The 19,164-nt window shown below is 31.4% G+C and overlaps 1 protein-coding gene across 2 annotated transcripts; it reads right to left on the minus strand.

Moving 5' to 3' along the window:
* Window positions 1-1,731: 1,731 nt before the first annotated feature.
* On the minus strand, window positions 1,732-19,090 carry LOC134691507 (F-box only protein 16-like). 2 transcript variants are annotated; one of them, XM_063552043.1, is made up of 9 exons: window positions 18,782-19,090; window positions 17,423-17,458; window positions 16,364-16,570; window positions 15,085-15,249; window positions 11,246-11,260; window positions 6,988-7,163; window positions 5,231-5,345; window positions 3,555-3,744; window positions 1,732-3,207 (listed from the first exon to the last, which is right to left on the minus strand). In XM_063552043.1, the coding sequence occupies exons 1-9, from the start codon at window positions 18,851-18,853 to the stop codon at window positions 3,149-3,151; spliced, it is 1,035 nt and encodes a 344-aa protein (XP_063408113.1). In that variant the 5' UTR covers window positions 18,854-19,090; the 3' UTR covers window positions 1,732-3,148. The 2 variants fall into 2 exon arrangements, with proteins under 2 accessions (XP_063408113.1, XP_063408114.1); XM_063552044.1 differs by lacking the exon at window positions 11,246-11,260 and having other exon boundaries at window positions 1,734-3,207; window positions 18,782-19,076.
* Between the last annotated feature and the right edge of the window lie 74 nt (window positions 19,091-19,164).

Below are 19,164 nucleotides of genomic sequence, written 5' to 3' on the forward strand. Positions count from 1 at the left end.
GGCTAGAGGGTATAAAAATTTCAGAAAAAAAATTAAACATTTCTTTTTCATTACAAATTTAATTTGTTACCTTTTGTAGTTGTTACTTTATTATATGGTACATATGGTACAAAAATCATTCAAAACAATCACTTTGTGTTGGCCCCAGATGACTTTTAAAATGTATAGATCACTGAAAAAGTTCCAAATTATCTCCCTTTGGTGGAAAAATGCCATTTTTTGGCTTTAAAATTGAAATATCTATTTTAACTCATCGGTGACCTATATTTTTTAATATAATTTCCATATAAGCTGTACTTTAACTAAATTATTGTAAAATTTGAGCGATTTCTGTTATAAATTTCTTTTTTTATTTCGATATTACCTTTATTTCTCCTATTACTTCAACAGAAAAAACCCACCTATACAAAAATGTATGCTTCTTTCAAAGGCAGATTGTGAGCGCAAATGAACGGTGACCCCACTTTTTTATTTTATTTTTCTATTAACTATAAGATAAAGTTTATTTATAGAAAAATATAGACAAATACTAAATAAATGATTTAGACCTGCGAACCCCCTTAAGTGAAAATTTTGTGTAACAATTATTTTTTTCATGCAGTCACTGGACCATGAAAATTAGGTCAAGGTCATTCAACATAATGGAAACCTTATATTACAGATTATCTTCATGCAAGGTGTGAAGCCTATTATGTCTTTACATAAACCACACTGAAAACTAGTATAAGATAAGATGAGATATTTTATTTTCCAATTATGGGCCCCAAAGGGCATAAACATTACAACATCAATAATTTTTTTCATAATACAATACAAACAATGAGATAAAAAAAAAAAAAAAAAAGTTAAACGAGAACTATTTAAGTTCTTAAAGAATACGTAGATAAAGAATCTATAGTATGTTTTTTTTTAATACTAATGCATTTTATTGCAAGTGTGGTTGATATAGATAACAAACAAGTAGCCCAAAAAGAAAAAAAGAAAAATAGATATCCACATATGTATAGTACACAAAAAGTATAAATCAGCTAGTTCTCCTTCTGTACACTAAGTTGAAATTAAAACATTAAATAAACAATTATATTTTAGCAATATTTAATCTAGTTAGGATTTTTTATATTTGTAAATGTACTTTCACAATATATATTATGAGATAAACACTAAAAAAGTCTTTTTTAAATTAAATATTTTTCTTAATATCATAGCTGTCAACCTCTTCAATGATGCATGCTGGTATAACAACAAATTGAATAATAATTAACATCCCCTTCCATTGTCTTCTATAAAAATTCTAAATGTTTGACTATGTACAATTTTTTTTTATTTAAAGTTTAATTCAAAAATCAATTAAATCTTAAATAAAGCTTCGTATGTTTTATGATGTTAATTCAGCAAATAAATGTGTTCACTGATGAACGAAATAGGGATCTAAAGACAAGATTGATAGTGCATGAAGGGGTTGACCTCAAACAGGATATCAGTTGTCAGCTATGAATATTTCATATTTTTCTTTATTTCAGAGATTTGACTCTGAACTTTTGAAAAAGTACATTTCATATAAATAAAAAGATCTAGATATAGGAAGATGTGGTGTGAGTGCCAATGAGACAACTCTCCATCCAAATTAAAATTTAAAAATTAAACCATTATAGGTTAAAGTACGGCCTTCAACACGGAGCCTTGGCTCACACCGAACAACAAGCTATAAAGGGCCCCAAAATTACTAGTGTAAAACCATTCAAACGCTTACATAATATACAGTAAATTGACAAAAACATAAAAAATTAACAAAAATATTTGAATAAAAAACAACATCACATAAAAGGAGTCTTTGATTTTGAAATGTTAACTGGAATGGAATTCTATTAAATCACAGAAAAACACAATGTATACACATACAGTACGCTTTTTCAGACAACTTCTTCATTAGATACATTTTCCTTGGCAGATTATGATTTAAAAAAAAAGGTTTACTTTTTTTTTTCAATTTTCAAACAAAATTAATGTCGAATTCAGTCATTTTCAGGTTGCAATTTGTATTACATAAAAATCAATCTTTCATTTTTCTTGAAAATTCCAAATGAATGTAACAGAAAATTTAAAAGCATGGATAGAACTAAAAAAATATCCTTGTTTTCAAAATTCCAATAGGGAACATACTTTATATAATTGTTTAAATAAACCAATTTTTCAAGACGTTTCGGCCAATGGCCTTCTTCAGTTCTTTATTTTTCCTCTCAACTACATGGCTGACATTGCATTCAATCATAACTAAAAAAATAATTAAAAATGATATATTTCATTAAAATTTGGCTTCCAGAAGAAATATCAATCAGCCTTATCTCTAGGAATCCCCAGCTCTAAAAATTACGATACATTTGTTCAAAATATATAGAGTTATCTACCCTTATTCTTTCACAAGTGATCACTAATTTAACATCTGGAATTAATAACCAACAATTCCAAATATTTCAATATTTCAATTAAAATAATACAATAAATAAATAGTATCAAATATCACATGTATATAAATATATTTAGCTCTAAACTAGCTTAAACATAGAAATAATATTATCTATTCATATCTCAATTTACTCTTAAAATTGTTTAAGAATAGCAAATTATTTTTGAAAATAAAAAAGAGATGTGAGGTATACATCAATGAAATAGTAATTAAACCACACAAATAAATACCTGAATAAGAAGATGTGGTATGAGTGCCAATGAGACAACTTTTCATCCAAGTCACAATTTGTAAAAATATTTTAACATAGCCATCAATAACAAAAGTTCATACTAAAATGAATATTTTTGATGTATATAGATATAGGAAGATGTGGTGTGAGTGCCAATGAGACAACTCTCCATCCAAATAACAATTTAAAAATAAGTAAACCATTATAGGTCAATGTGCACTTTTAGATTGTATGTACACTTATAGATTTTAGATGAGTTTACTTTGTAAAGTCATAAAATCAAGTATTCATTAAAATGAAAATTATCTCAATTAACCAAAAATAAAAGGCCCCACAATATACAAAGTTGATGTAATGATAATTGATGTATAACAATGTTTGAGTAGTTACATTATAAAATACAAAGTATGTATAGTCTGTTTTAATTGAAGCCCTAAAGTTGTTTGTGGAGATTAATCTGAATCTGTACTATCTGGGACTTTCCATGGAGTTTCTGGGAACAATCTGGCAGCTGGAAAAGACAAAATATATAACAATCACAGAAATAAACAGCATGGAGGAATATAAAACATCAATCTGTCTTTATACACATACTTAAGTTTATGTATTATTAGTCAGAAACTACCCCAACTTGTTCTATCATTATTATATCAATGAGATTTGCCCTTATGTGGGTTTAACATTGAGCATGAACACCACTTCTTTATCAACTGCCATGAAAGAGTCCTGTCTGTTAGTGAAAACTAAATTTGTTCAATCATTATTCAAGTTATTGTATCTGAGAGTTCTGCCTATCTCTGTGGGTTTAACATTGAGCATGAATACCACTTCTTTTTTGACTGCTATTGTTACACTTACTGGGTGGATCTCTCTCAGATCTGGCTGAAGGTGGCTGTTTTGGCATTTTCTGTTCAGGACTCGGATGCCCTGGTTTTACCCTGGGTTTGGATACATTCTTGTCAAAAGATACATTAATATTCTGCGACATGTCATCCCGAGCCCATTGTGGGCGGTCAGCGTTCATGGCATCCATTGAATAGCTCAGCCTCTGGAAAGTAGTACAATTTATTCAGTAAGTTTGGAAAATTTCTTTTGTTAAAAGCCAAATAAAAGGGTGACGAAAGATACCAAAGGGACAGTCAAACTCGTAAATCGAAAACAAACTGACAACGTCATGGCTAAAAATGAAAAAGACAAACAGAAAAAACAATAATACACATGACACAACATAGAAAACTAAAGAATAAACAACACGAACCCCACCAAAAACTAGGGGTGATCTCAGGTGCTCCGGAAGGGTAAGCAGATCCTGCTCCACATGCGGCACCCGTCGTGTTGCTTATGTGATTACTAATCCGGTAAATAGTCTAATTCGGTAGGTAAAATTCATGAAAGGGAAGGGGATTGTAGTTACGACGTAAGGAATATATCCGATATCATCTGTGAAACGGTTATTCCATAACGGTCAACCAACTCGTGATGGCGTCCGTAAAATTTAGGAAGGGATGATTTCAACTTCACCATTTGGAAACTCTTGGTTTAATAGCTTCCTTGTGAGCAGTATAAATCCTCTATCAAGAAAATCATGATAGGAAATGCAAGCACGGGAATATCGTAAAATAAAATAAAAATATAAAAAAATAAAATAGTATAATTAAGTGGTTCCTGTTACATGTAAAAGAAGTTAGGTAGGCTATTATTAAGACTAAAAAGTAGAAAAGGTAGGGTAACTGGAACCACACATATATTTTTATTTGGTCTGAACTAAATTTATAGAACACTTTTGCTGTAGGATTTATTTATTGTTTGATTGATGGATGTTGTGGCTAATATTCTATGTATTTATAGGACTTAAAGTTTAATATCAATATCAATGTACTCTGCTATGAATGTCTACTGTCTTGACTGGGCAATTTACTTCAATATTGACCACTCTTCTTTTTAAGAAATGGAATTGTCAGATTATTTTGGACTTTTTTGGAGTTTGAATGTCCCTTTGGAATTTTTTACCTGTTATTTTCTTTTTTTTTCTCTACCTCCTTAATTTTAAGTGTCGAGCAGTAGCATGCTTTACCGACCGTGCAAGGGCTGTATAGCCAGTCAAGGTCGTTAAAAACTTCCATTTGTTGTAGCATGCTTCAAAGTCTATTTTTTTTTTTATTAATGAGAATAATATGACTGGGTGAGTATCGCAATAAAAAGAACTGGCATAATGATTACTGAAACATAGTTCTGTGAGCAGATTTTTTCAAAATCACAATACAATAATTTAAACTCACATTTCTGTCCATTCTTGAAAAAATCACAAAGTTAAATGAACACAATAATTTCTGACTTTACAGCATACAAATCTTAAAGTCTTTTGTCTTTGGTTGTACATAAACCCAATCAATGACTGAACCACCAAATAGCTAGCCTAATTTTATGAGACCATTGTCTCTGTGGGTTTAATGGTTTTAATTGTCCTTGGTATAAATTATAAATGTATTGAAATTTTGTGAATACAATAAAATTCTAATTTGACTAATACTTACGGACATGGACTGACTTTTGCGTGCCTGGTTGAGTATGTTTTGTCCTGTTTTCACTTTACTCCTGGCATTGATGTTAATATAATCAGAATGAGGTCCATAAGACTTTTTCTTTCTCCTAAAAATCAGATATCAGATGTACATTTAACATGTTTGGTACCTATTAAAAGGTTTAAACACTGCATTTTTTATTTGTCCCTGTCTTAATTCAGGCACTTGACGTTCAGTGGTTGTTATTTGTTATAATGTGATTTATAAGTGTTTCTCATTTTTTTAATTTAGATTAGACAGTTGTTTTTCTTGTTTGAAGGTTTTACACTTGTCATTTTTGGGGCCCTTTATGGCTTGCTGTTCAATGTGAGTCAATTCAAGGCTCTGTGTTGATGACCGTACTCTGACCTTAAAATGTATTTATCAAAGTGTAGAGTAGCATTGCAGTGGCGCTCCCATTTAAGAGTTTGTGGTTATTTGAAAAATATTTTATGTTCGTTTGAGTTTACGAATTAGAATTTATTAATGATTTACTTCTACAAATTATACTTGGATGGAGAGTTGTCTTATTGACACATCTTCTTAAATCTAATCAATATTATTTGCATTGTTTTACATTTGTCATTTCGGGGCCATTTTTATTTTACTATTTGTTATGGGTTTTACTCATCATTGAAGGCTGTACAATTATCTTTAGTTCTTTCTGTCTATGTCATTTAGTGTCTTGTGGCGAGTTGTCTCATTAGCAATTATATCATATCTTCTTATTTTTTTATAATCAATAAAATTGAGAAAGGAAATGGTGAATATGTCAAAGCGACAACCACCCGACCATAGAGGAAACAACAGCTGAAGGCAACCAATGGGTCTTCAATGTAGCGAGAATTCCCGCACCCGTAGGTGTCCTTCAGCTGTCCCCTTAAATATGCATAATAGTACAGTGATAATGGACGTCATACTAAACTCCGAATTATACAAGTTTAAATTTCTGATATATATCCTTTAACTAAGTCTATGAAATTAAGGTCAGATCTATGTAGAGTCAAAAAGGGTAAGAATTGCATGCTTATTTCAACAAATTATTAATTTACAAGTATTCAATTGAACAATACACTATTTAAATAAAATAAATACAATACAACTACTTGCATGTTATGATGTATTTAATTTTGATGGTAAACAATAAATGCTGAAATTAAATTGGCACACAATTATGCAATTCAGCTGGTTTCTTAGGTTTTCTGCCAGATCTACATTAAATCCATTTGATGTGTACTGATTTGAGTTAAATATTACAGAATAAGGGCCACTATTGACCCTTCATGAACTTTTCTCCTTTCTTTATAGAAGACAAAACATGTACCTCTGTTGTTATTTATGTATTATTGTTATTTTGTTTATTTTCTTTGGTTACATCTTCTAACATCAGACTTGGACTTCTCTTGAACTGAATTTTAATGTGTGTATTGTTATGCGTTTACTTTTCTACATTGGCTAGAGGTATAGGGGGAGGGTTGAGATCTCACAAACATGTTTAACCCCGCTACATTTTGGCACAGGAGCATCTGGCCTTTGTTAGTCTTGTATTATTTTAATTTTAGTTTCTTGTGTACAATTTGGAAATTAGTAGGGCATTCATTATCACTGAACTAGTACCGTTATATATTTGTTTAGGGGCCAGCTGAAGGACGCCTCCGGGTGCGGGAATTTCTCACTACATTGAAGACCTGTAATAAATGAGAATATATCTGCAATATACATGAACTTACATTTTGGTAACATCCCCTACAATATCATTATTCTCCAGTATATTGTATCTCCAGGTATCTTTTGGTACTGGATCAGACCCTCTCCATGGCTGGGGATTCTTTTTCTTATCTTTCTGTGAGCGAAGAGCTCTTTCCTGGCTAATTTTTAATCTCTCTAATTCTAGGAGGGCATCATGCTGCAATGTTATAAATACTGAGTATAGACAACTTGAACTGAATTTTAATGTGCGTATTGTTATGCGTTTACTTTTCCACATTGGTTAGAGGTATAGGGGAGGGTTGAGATCTCACAAACATGTTTAACCCCGCCGCATTTTTGCGCCTGTCCCAAGTTAGGAGCCTTTGGCCTTTGTTAGTCTTGTATTATTTTAATTTTAGTGTCTTGTGTACAATTTGGAAATTAGTATGGCGTTCATTATCACTGAACTAGTATATATTTGTTTAGGGGCCACCTGAAGGACGCCTCCGGGTGCGGGAATTTCTCGCTACATTGAAGACCTGTTGGTGACCTTCTGCTGTTGTTTTTTTATTTGGTCTGGTTGTCTCTTTGACACATTCCCCATTTCCATTCTCAATTTTAAGTTTCATAATCAATGATTTTAAATATATTTTCTTAGAAGAGCTCGATTGTAAAATTAAGGTGACAGTAGCTTTAACTTTTTTGGATTCAAGCGTCACTGATGAACCATGACATGCAGATTCACACTCAGTGACGAGCAAAACTTATTACCTGAAATTTAAATATTTATGTAAATGAAGTACAATGGAGAAGGTATGTAACTACTGGGAAATTGGAAGTTGAAAAAAAAAAAGTTGAAATCACAACGTTTGTCTTGATCATAGATTCTAGTTTGAAAAGTCTTCCATTTATTTTGATATCGAGGGAAAGTTAAAAAGATATCAACCTTCTACTTTTGGTAGCATTCTTAGTTGTTAGTTGTTAGTTCACTGGGATGTACAAGATGTAAGCACATATTTAAAAATGGTTTATTGAGTGATCAAAAATAGTTAGGCCACACTTAAAAAACAATTGGTTTGCCCAAACCCTACCCAAAGGTTGAGACAGTGGGTAGGTAGGTAGGCATTTTCTTTTTTTTTTTTCAAAAAAAAGAAATAGAAGTATCAGATGTTTAATGGTCTTCATGTCTATTTGATTAAAAAAAACTTCTTCAAATCAGGACAATAAAAGAATTTGAGCAGGCAGCTTTTTTCTGGGTAGGTAGCGTTTGGGCAAACAAACCTATTTTTTATTTTGGCCTTATTTGTTATACTGTTCAGAACTTCTACCCACAGATTTGTTCATACACAATAAAATAATTTTGTCTGTAATTTTCCTACAATGGTAAATTTAAAACTTTCCAAACTGATATTACTTTTCTGTTAACTTTATAATTTATCAATAAAATCTTAACAAACGATGCACATTCTATTTTCTACTTGAATTTATAAAACCAGCAAGCTGCTTAAAATTGTATGGAAGACAAGGCTCTGGCAACTCTGGATGTACTGCCTGTATGTTAATCAAGGAAAGTTACTTTTAGCATGTTTAGATAGATCTTTAGATGTAGCAGTTGAAGTGCAAGATAAGATTTGAAGAGGTATGAACTATACATCTGGTTGCAATTGACCTGGCCAGAGTAAAATAAAAAAAAATATTAATCATATTCCAAGCATAGTCAACCAGAATTACCTGGTTTTAATGCTAGACATACCCACATCAAAATTCAAATTCACATTTTTAATTAGAATTAACAGAAGTAATTAAACAGAAGAATTGAATAGTTATCAAGTAACCAGTATTAACAAATGATAATAATAACACTAAGTTAGTACTTACTACTTCTTCAATTTAGAATTATAACAGAAGACTATATTAACACATGGTCTATAATAACAACCCTTTCCTGATGCTCATGTCTGGAATAATTAATTTAGCTTGAATAATGGTCAATTTTGAAATAAGAAACTGATCTTCTTGAAAAGCATAATTGTTTCACAGCATTAATGTAAAGTTAGTATTTCTCTATCAACCTGCACAGGATATTTTGTTTATAACATGAAGAAATGTTGATCTTTCTGCTTAGTGTTTGATCAAAAAGTAGAAAATATGCAAGTGTTTACATATATTACTTTTCTCTACCAATTTGAGGTTCTATCTCCTTCAATAATTTCTTTGTTTATCAAATACAGTTAAAAAAGAATAATGATGGATTGAAACTAATCCCCAATTTCAAGTGAACATCTGAGAATCCCCTTTAGAAATATATATGTATCCTTGTCTGCTCTTACTACTGCTCAGTCAGTTCTGCCAGTAATCACAAAAGTTTCCTTTCAAACTAAATACATTACTCCAAACATGACTTTTGAGTAAAGGCTTTACTGCCATTCCAAGTTATAAATATTTCAAAGCTTAGGCCCAAAAAAATATTATGTGTGTTTCCTATTTCATCTTTGACAAAGTAGGTAGGGATGTTTTTTTACTCTACATTTTTCAAAAATGAAGAAAACAAGAATGTGTCCATAGTACACGGATGCCCCACTCGCACTATCATTTTCTATGTTCAGTGGACTGTAAAATTGAGGTCAAAATTATAATTTGGAATTATAATTTGAAAGATCATATATTAGGGAACATGTGTACTAAGTTTCAAGTTGATTGGACTTCACCTTCTTCAAAAACTACCTTGACCAAAAACTTTAACCTGAAGCGAAAGGACGCACAGATGGACGAACAAACGAACGGAGGCACAGACCACAAAACATAATGCCCCTCTACTATCGTAGGTGGGGCATAAAAATCATATCATAGGGAACATGTGTACTCAATTTCAAGTTGATGTAACTTTAACTTCATCAAAAACTACCTCGACCAAAAACTTTAACCTGAATGTCGCACTATCATTTTCTATGTTCAGTGGACCATGAAATTTGGGTCAAAACTATAATTTTGCATTAAAATTAGAAAGATCATATCATGGGGAACATGTGTACTAAGTTTCAAGTTGATTGGACTTCAATTTCTTCAAAAACTACCTTGACCAAAAACTTTAACCTGAAGCGAACGGATGCACAGACAGACGAACAGACGAACGAACGGAGGCACAGACCAGAAAACATAATGCCCCTCTACTATCATAGGTGGGGCATAAAAATGTAGGGTAGCCTATTTTTTTTAGCTTAAAAATATGAGATGGTAGGGTATTAGGAAACACATATATATTTTTTTTTGGCCTTATAAGACGATGATCATGCACAACATAGAGATTCAAGATATTAATCCCTAGCATATAATATGAAAACCTATTGTTAAACAAGCATGTACCTAAAATCCATGCAATATCAGCAAATATGTTGTACCGTGTTTACAAGAACAGTTAGCAAAGCAGACTCTTAGTACAGCTATTCCAAATATACTTATGAGTTGTTGGAAGGCATGGTTTATAATATCAGCCACCTTGACATTTTAAAAATCTGAGTATTGTAAATTCAGAAATTATTGCAAGGTTTTTATTATTTCGAAAAATACGACAGAATTGTAAACGCAATAACTCATTTTTATTTTGAAATATTTATATGAATCAAACAGGAATTTTCTCTAAAAGCGTAAAAATGAAAATCGCATTTAAGTCTTAATGACAAAATCACAATAATAAATGTACACAATAATTTCTGAATTTACCTTTTTTGCTTTCTAAATCAGTATTGGAATACAATATGCTCAAGGTTAAATAATTTCTAAACCAATCATTTTTTTAGTGCCTTTCAATTTCTCATACATTATTTTTGGAATAGTCCAGATTCTGAAGTTTATTCCAGTAATAAATACAAACACTTACGTAAAGATATTACTTAAAATTTCTTTCAGCCTTCACAATAAATTTTATTAATATATTGACAAAAGCCAATGATGACTCTGGAAATCAGTTTATACTAATTTTTATTCAAAATGCCTCTTTTACATTAAAGTTAACCAAAACTATGGAGGTCAAGTACCTCTATTTTTTGGAAAGGATATTCATTCCCTTGAACTATTTATCATGTTTATAGAGAAAAAAAAATATCCTGGCAAAAAAGAATTTTAAACAACTCTTCCAGTTTTCAAATAAGTAACAAACTTAATCTTTTAAATTAGTATATTTCTTACTGGAATAACCGCAGATATAGATTTGAATTATAATTTTAGTTTATACCCTTGCAATCTACAATTAACATATAAACTTTGTTCCCTGGCAATCTACATTTAACATATACAACTGACCTTCTTGTATTCTAACTTTAAAAAAAGAAAACAAACCATGCTGTTACAAACTTTGTTAAATGTCATCATAAACAGGCCTTATTTAAATAAGGCAAGTCCTACTACATTATGTACATTTAGCTACAGACCCGTAGCTCTTAGTGTCTCTATGATATTCTATATTAATTTACAGAAATCATCATAAGTACCATAAGAGCTAAGGTTCTGCAGCTAAGTCCTACTTGCAAGCTGACTCTTTCATAATAACTGTAAATCCTAGTCTTGTTTTGATTTTGATTAAACATGTTAAACAAATTAATTGATAGTATGATATATAAAAACTAAAATGAAAACAGATAAACAAAGAGTGTGAGCTATTGAAAAATAAGTCAACCTTACCCATTTGATATAAATTGTATAACATATAGGAATCTTTTCAATCAAAAATGTTAACTGCTTGAATATTTTCTAGGGGGATAAAAAAAAACATAATAATACATATTAGAATTTAACTTTTTCACCCTTGAAAACTGTTTATCTCCCCTTTTTCAAAATTATTTAAATAATTATTGAAAAATTGAAGAGGTTTGCATGGTGAATAAACAGCTCAGTTATCTTGAAAGAGTTTTTTCATGCTAATGAAGAGTCAAACCATTTCTTTATGCAGTGTGGCATTCATACAAATAATAGTAAATGTATAAACATGATATTCAAAATAATTTAGCTAATACGCCTATCATATGCACTATGCAAATCATTTACATGATGATGCAGTTATAAATGCCATGCCAAAAAATCAATACTTGGTCTGAGAACTGAACCCTCAGTTTCCTTCTGTTAAAGGGGCTCAGAATCAAGTCCTTGTAATCATTAACATCACTCTGAAATTACCACAACATAGACACTTTTTATTTCAATATAAAAATTATCCCATTTCATGCATTTATCAGGTTATCATAAGTCAGAGAGACAGCAACCAACAACACAACAAAATCATTCAACATTTTATCTGTACAGAATTTTAGCTTTATCTACTGTAGACAGGTAGAAGTGAAAGTTATAAGGCCACATTCAAAAAAATGTCTGTTTCCCCTCCCCCGGGTCTACCCTTTATAAACAGACCAGGAAGGCAGGTTTTTTTGGGTTTTTTTAACTGGATGTGATTGTCATAGCATGGTCACATGAATGGTTTGACTTGTCCAGTCCAGGCCACTTATCAGTTGTTTGTGCTCAATTTGAGTGTATTTATTCGGATTATCAATCCTCCTGCTTTCAAGCACTTTCCAAAAATGGAAACAAATTATCTTCAGGAAAGAAATAATTTCGATTTTTTTTTGGAAAATAATTTTTTGACCCGGATGGGGGGAGGGGAAACAAACATATTTTTAACTTTGGCCTCAGAAAACTTTTTTTATTTAAAAAATTCAAAACTGGAGGGTAGAGTTATTTATAGAAAATTATCATATTTCTAACAAAACTATTTAAATGAGAATGAAAATTTGTCATGTCAAACTTATACAAGAGTGCACACACTGAAATGTCTCGCCTTCTTTATTAATCATTGATATTATGTTGATAGTCCTAAATATAAAGCTTTATTAAAACTGTCACATAAACTTAACATGAACCAAGATAACTAAACATATACCAATGAACCATGAAAATGAGGTCAAGGTCAGATGAACCATGCCAGGCAGACATGAACAGCTAACAATTCTTCCATACATCAAATACAGTTGACCTATTGCTTATAGTTTAAGAAAAACAAACCAAAACATAAAAAGTCAACACTGAGCAATGGATCGTGAAAATTAGGTCAAGGTCAAATAAAGACTGCGCTACTGACATATAGATCATAAAATATTTCCATACACCAAATATAGTTGATTAATGGCATATAGTATCAGAGAAAAACACCAAATCTGAAAAACTTTACATTGACCACTGAATCATGAAAATGAGGTCAAGGTCAGATGGCATCTGCCCACTAGACATGCACACCTTTCAATCATTCCATACAACAATTATAGCAGACCTATTGCATAAAGTATGAGAAAAACAGACCAAAACACAAAAATCTAACTGTAACCACTGAACCATGAAAATGAGGTCAAGGTCAGATGACACCTGCCAGTTGGACATGTACAGCTTACAGCCCTTCCATACACCGAATATACTAGACCTACTGCTTATAGTATCTCAGATATGGACTTGACCACCAAAACTTAACCTTGTTCACTGATCCATGAAATGAGGTCGAGGTCAAGTGAAAACTGTCTGACGGGCATGAGGACCTTGCAAGGTACGCACATACCAAGTATAGTTATCCTATTACTTATAATAAGAGAGAATTTAACATTACAAAAAGTTGAACTTTTTTTCAATCAATCACTGAACCATGAAAATGAGGTCAAGGACATTGAACATGTAACTGACGGAAACTTCGTAACATGGGGCCTCTATATACAAAGTATGAAGTATTCAGGTCTTCTACCTTATAAAATATAAAGCTTTAAAGAAGTTAGCTAACACTGCCGCCTCCGTAGCCGCCGCCGGATCACTATCCCTAAGTCGAGCTTTCTGCAACAAAAGTTGCAGGCTTGACAATAAACTATATGCATTGATGATGCTTCGAAGATTGACAATTATAGCAGTTTGACTGATATACATGATACATTTAGACTCGTAAATATCAAACATAGGAAAATACTTTCGGTCTTTCTTACGTTATAGCATGTTTAAATTTATTTTCTCAAACAACTGTACAAGTAAAATATTTTTGTAAACTGGTAGTTTTTGAAATTAATTTCTGGGATGTTATGAAAACAGTTACAAACTAAAACCACAATGATATAGATGTGGTAAAATAATCTTAACAAAACTGTTAGATTTTTTTTTCTTTCCTTAATTCATAAATTTGAGCTTAAAATAAGTTAAGATAAAGTATTTTATTTGTGCTAAATTTGGTCGATTATTCATGGAATATCTAATGCATGACTAGGGAAGCTCCCTATTAGGCAGTCCGTGCCCCTACTGCATTTAATATAAAAATTTCGATCCGCCACTGTTACACATTGAAGTTTAATGAAGAATTGCTTTGGTTTGGCCTTTCACTTTCATTGATAATGCTTCGCTGAGCACAGCCCGATACTACCGCAGAGGTTGAACCCTGAACAGTTTGGGCAAATTTGGACACAATATTCAAGCTTGTTACTGTCTGAATTTGGATTGTGATCAAATTTTTGACATAATATATGGCATGTATAGGTTTCTGACACAAAGCAAATGTCAAGATCCTATCAATCTATTGTGCAATTAAAGATTTCTTCTTGAAACTTTTCAAAAATTTAACTTAAGTTATTGTCCGGAAACCAAATGTGTCTTTGGATGACGACACAAAAATCATACCATTTTATGATCCCAAAAAATTTGTTGTGGTCATATAAAAAATAGCATTTAACTACCTTAGGCGGTAAAACCTGTGAACTGTTGATGTTTTTAAAGATTAATTTGTAATTAAAACGTTAAGCTGATTTCACAGAGTTATCTCCCTGTAGAGTTAGGTACAACCTTAAATTAAATACATCTTTAAACAGAGGCAGATTAAGAGTGTTTTTCAGTGCCCTCCCCCCTTTTGTGGGGAAATTTTGTTGATTTTTTTGGGAATATGGGAAGCATGACTAGAGCAGGCTGTCCCTCTTGTGTAGTCTATATCCCTTCTCCCTTTAATCTAAAAATTTCTGGATCCGCCATTGTTACACATTAAAGAATTGCTTTGGTTTGGCTTTGATTTATACATGTTATAAACTTAGGCATTATGAAAACTTTCACTTCTTGACTAATAACTAGCATCTATCTACCTTCGGTCGTAACACCTGTAAACTTTTGATGTTTTCTATATAGTTTCTCTTCCATACACCTGTTTCATAAGGACTAGGTGTAAAAGGTAGGTACCATCCAAGTCTCAGACATTTTGGCATCCATAACTGGTCAGATTCTGTTAAAAACTTCCAATGCCAACATACCTGTAGATATATAAATACATTCTTATAGCATGTATAGAGGGAGCAGTTATTTACAGGAAATAAAATTATCTTTAGCTGTTCAGTATTCCATTTAATGTATAAAGGGGGTTTGAAAATATGGATATATAAATATAGGAAGATTTGGTGTGAGTGGCAATAAAACAACTCTCCATCCAAATAACAATTTATAAAAGTAAACATTTTTAGGTCAATGTACGGCCTTCAACACAGAGCCTTGGGTCATACTGAACAACAAGCTATAAAGGACCCAAAAATAACTAGTGTTAAACCATTCAAACAGGAAAACTAACTGTCTAATCTTTATAAAACAACAAGAAAAGAGAAACATGTATAAATTACATAAACAAACGACAACTACTGTACATTATAACATGTTTACAATGATTGCAATTATTTACAGAAAATGAAAGTATCTTTAGCGGTACTCAGTACAGAATTTCATTAAAATTTATGAAGGGAGGTTTGAAAATATGGATATATCTATGGTTGTATGTCAATTTGAGTTTACTCAATTTTAGTATGTTGGTTATAGAATGTTGAAGGGAGATTTTAAAAGCCCATTCCTTAAATATGTATTTAAATCATACCACATCTTTTTTTATACCCAGTATTCTAAACCATAAATATATCTATAACCAACGTGGAGCTTGCATCCTGAATTTGAGGTGGAAACAGCATTAAACATGTTAACTTATGTCTTGTTGATATGGATATTTTTCTGGATTTCAACTGACTTTGACCAAGTTTATACAAAATGTAGTATAAGTTACTTTACATTTGTAGCATACCACTTTGAAAGCTAATGTCCTCTGACAGTCCCAGTAGTAATACCAATGTTTTACCATGTTTCCTAATAATCATAACTTTCTCTTTTTTTTGTTAAAATACTTTCACAATTACCAAAATTGATATGTAATCTGGTGAAAAGTGTTGGTAGAAATTCTCTTAAATTGTTAGGATCAGTGCTCACAATAAATGAATACATGGAATAAGGATTGGTAGTAAATTGAAAAAGAAATCCCATTTTTTTTTTGGTTAGGCTTATAGTACAATGTCAAAACTGCACTTGTTATTTAAGTGCATGTTAACTTACTCTTGATGCCCGACATAAACTCCTTGGATCTAAGAATGAAAATAAATAAACACTAAGGACTTTCGGTAGCACCCTTGTAAAGTCTTCTTGCTTCATAGGAACTTTATCATTAACTAATGTTTGTGCATGTTGTAATTGTTTGATTTTTGAAACTTGAACTAAATCTTCTATAATTCTTTTCCTCTGTTCGTCTGTCCATTTCTCATACTGAAATATACAAAATTATTTTAAGTTAATGAGTCAAGCATAGCAAGAAAACCTATGTACCTTAAATTCATTATATCCTTGGTCATTAGATATAGGAAGATGTGGTGTGAGTGCCAATGACACAACTCTCCATCCAAATAACAATTTAAAAAGTAAACCTTTATAGGTTAAAGTACGGTCTTCAACACAGAGCCTTGGCTCACACCGAACAACAAGCTATAAAGGGTCCCAAAATTAATAGTGTAAAACCATTCAAATGGGGAAACCAACGGTCTAATCTATATAAACAAAACGAGAAACACGTATATATCACATAAACAAACGACAACTACTGAACATCAGATTCCTGACTTAGGACAGGTGCAAACATTTGCAGCGGGATTAAACGTTTTAATTGATCCAAACCTTCTCCCTTTTTCTGAATCAATAGCATAACATCACAACATAGAAAAACACACGATAAAATATCAATTGGCAGACTTACAATGTAACTCAATCAAAAAACGTATGATTACGCAATGAACGAATAAATTTGATCTGCGATATCTGAATACAAATGCACAGTTAATTAAATATTAGAGACAAACATTCATGACCAAAAAGCTAATGTTCGTTGCTATTGTTACCTTGTGTACATATTTAGTTGTTTGTTTGTTTTGTACAACATAAATCAAGCTGTTAATTTCTTGCTTCACAATTTTTCATGTCATGGCCTTTTAATGCTTACTTTGATCTGTTAATAAATGAATTATTCAAGACAGAAACAAAACTACACGTCCCACTTTCATTAGATTGATCTTCAGATTGATTTTTCCCAAATCAGTTTTAATAGTAAATAAATTTCAAACAAACCCATTTCTTCAAAAGTCCTCTTCTTTCTTCAAATATCTGTAAAAAAGTAAAGTCTGATTAACATGATTAAGAATATAAACAAATTAAACATTTTTTATTGTATATCATCATTCATCATAGTAATGGTCTTAAATAAAAATGTACATTTGTATAATGCATAAGAATGAATGGTCCCACCCTGTTTTGTACAATCAGACAATGATACTTATTTAAAAAAAATGTAGACCCAAAAGAAATGGTAAAATAATTAAAATGAAAAACATAAGTGTACCATGTGTACAAAGTTGATAGATACTGGGAATCATCATTTGCTGAAGCAGCAAGATTAATTAGAAATATTTGTGTTTGTGTCCATCCATAACATAGCATCCAGAGCAAATCACACAAAAACCTACATGTTGTACATGTACATGTGGGTCGTTATGGGGGTACCTTCATCATGTTCATGATGAATAACAGTACAAATTCTTGCCAAATGACGTTAATGGTATATTTTGGTATATGAGGATAACATGCACACTTTCTTTTAGACGATAAAAACATCAACTGATTTTGACAAATCAAATCAATATTTAATTGTTTTACTTTGTCTTATTGGGGCCTTTTATAGCTGACTATATGCAGTATGGGCTTTGCTCATTGAAGGCCGTACTGTTAATGTTTGTGTCATTTTGGTCTTTTGTGGATAGTTGTCTCATTGGCAATCATACCACATCTTCTTTTTTATATTATCCCAAAATGTTGGTAACGATAACTATTTCAGACTTCTGACGAATCACGAAATGGGTATTTTGAAGAATCACAGTAAGATTTTAACCAATTTGACACTCACGGTAGCTAAAAATTACTGTTTGATGCCTGACGTTAGTGGGCATTACTACCCTCGTACATGTACATTGTACCAAATTTTTTTTCACATGATAATATTGGCATTGCACTAACCAGGATGATTATCTTATGGTTGATGATGGTGATTATTTTTAAACAAAACGTATTTCATTGTAATTCATTGTAATTCTTTTGGTTACAAAATCAGGATACTAATTTGACAGATATTCATTTATTTGTTTTGAAGACCCATTGGTGGCCTTCGGCTGTAGTCTGCTCTATGGTCAGTTGTTGTCTCTTTGACACATTCCCCATTTCCATTTCCATTTTCTTCAAATTATTTTTTTTATTCTTTTTGGAAAACATTTTATGTAGAATTATTTTATTTTTTCCAATGGCTGTGACAATTCTTTTGTGTTGCCATGAAATTTAAATTTACTATTTTTGGAGTTTTTTGTGTATAAGAACAGACAATATAATTATTGTTGATTATTTATATTTTTTTTGTTAACAAATTTCATTAAATTATACCTTATTATTAGTTTCTCCATTACTCAATGGTGTCCACGCACTCTTAATCCTGTTTTTAGCTATCTGAGACATTTTGTAAGTTTTAATCAACGTGTGCCAACTTTTTTTTTATGTAAAATGAGTGTAGTCAATATTTCTGTGCATGTTCAAACATTCCTCTCTATTTTCGTCGCCATTTTGAAGCTGCCGATGTATCCATGCCGATTCTTTCCGAACTATGTTGAAAAAAAATGGACTAATTAAATGATTAGATTTGAAATAATTTTAATTTAATTATTGAGTCAATCTGCTAATTACCCTGTACACACTAATTAACAGATTAAACAAGATTAGCAGGTGCCCGTTTTAATTAATAGTATATTTTTATCAATCAAACGCTTTTT

This window comes from Mytilus trossulus, chromosome 11 (assembly GCF_036588685.1).
Source record: "Mytilus trossulus isolate FHL-02 chromosome 11, PNRI_Mtr1.1.1.hap1, whole genome shotgun sequence".
Taxonomy (NCBI): domain Eukaryota; kingdom Metazoa; phylum Mollusca; class Bivalvia; order Mytilida; family Mytilidae; genus Mytilus; species Mytilus trossulus.

What these genes read in the sequence shown, in the direction of transcription:
- LOC134691507 (XM_063552043.1), bottom strand. Translation starts at nt 18,853, where the DNA reads ATGTCTCAGATAGCTAAAAACAGGATTAAGAGTGCGTGGACACCATTG. An exon ending in ATGGAGAAACTAATAATAAG is followed by an intron (nt 17,459 to 18,781) that starts GTATAATTTAAT and finishes ACTTTTTTACAG; the next exon opens with ATATTTGAAGAAAGAAGAGG. An exon ending in GCAAAAGTCAGTCCATGTCC is followed by an intron (nt 3,745 to 5,230) that starts GTAAGTATTAGT and finishes ACTACTTTCCAG; the next exon opens with AGGCTGAGCTATTCAATGGA.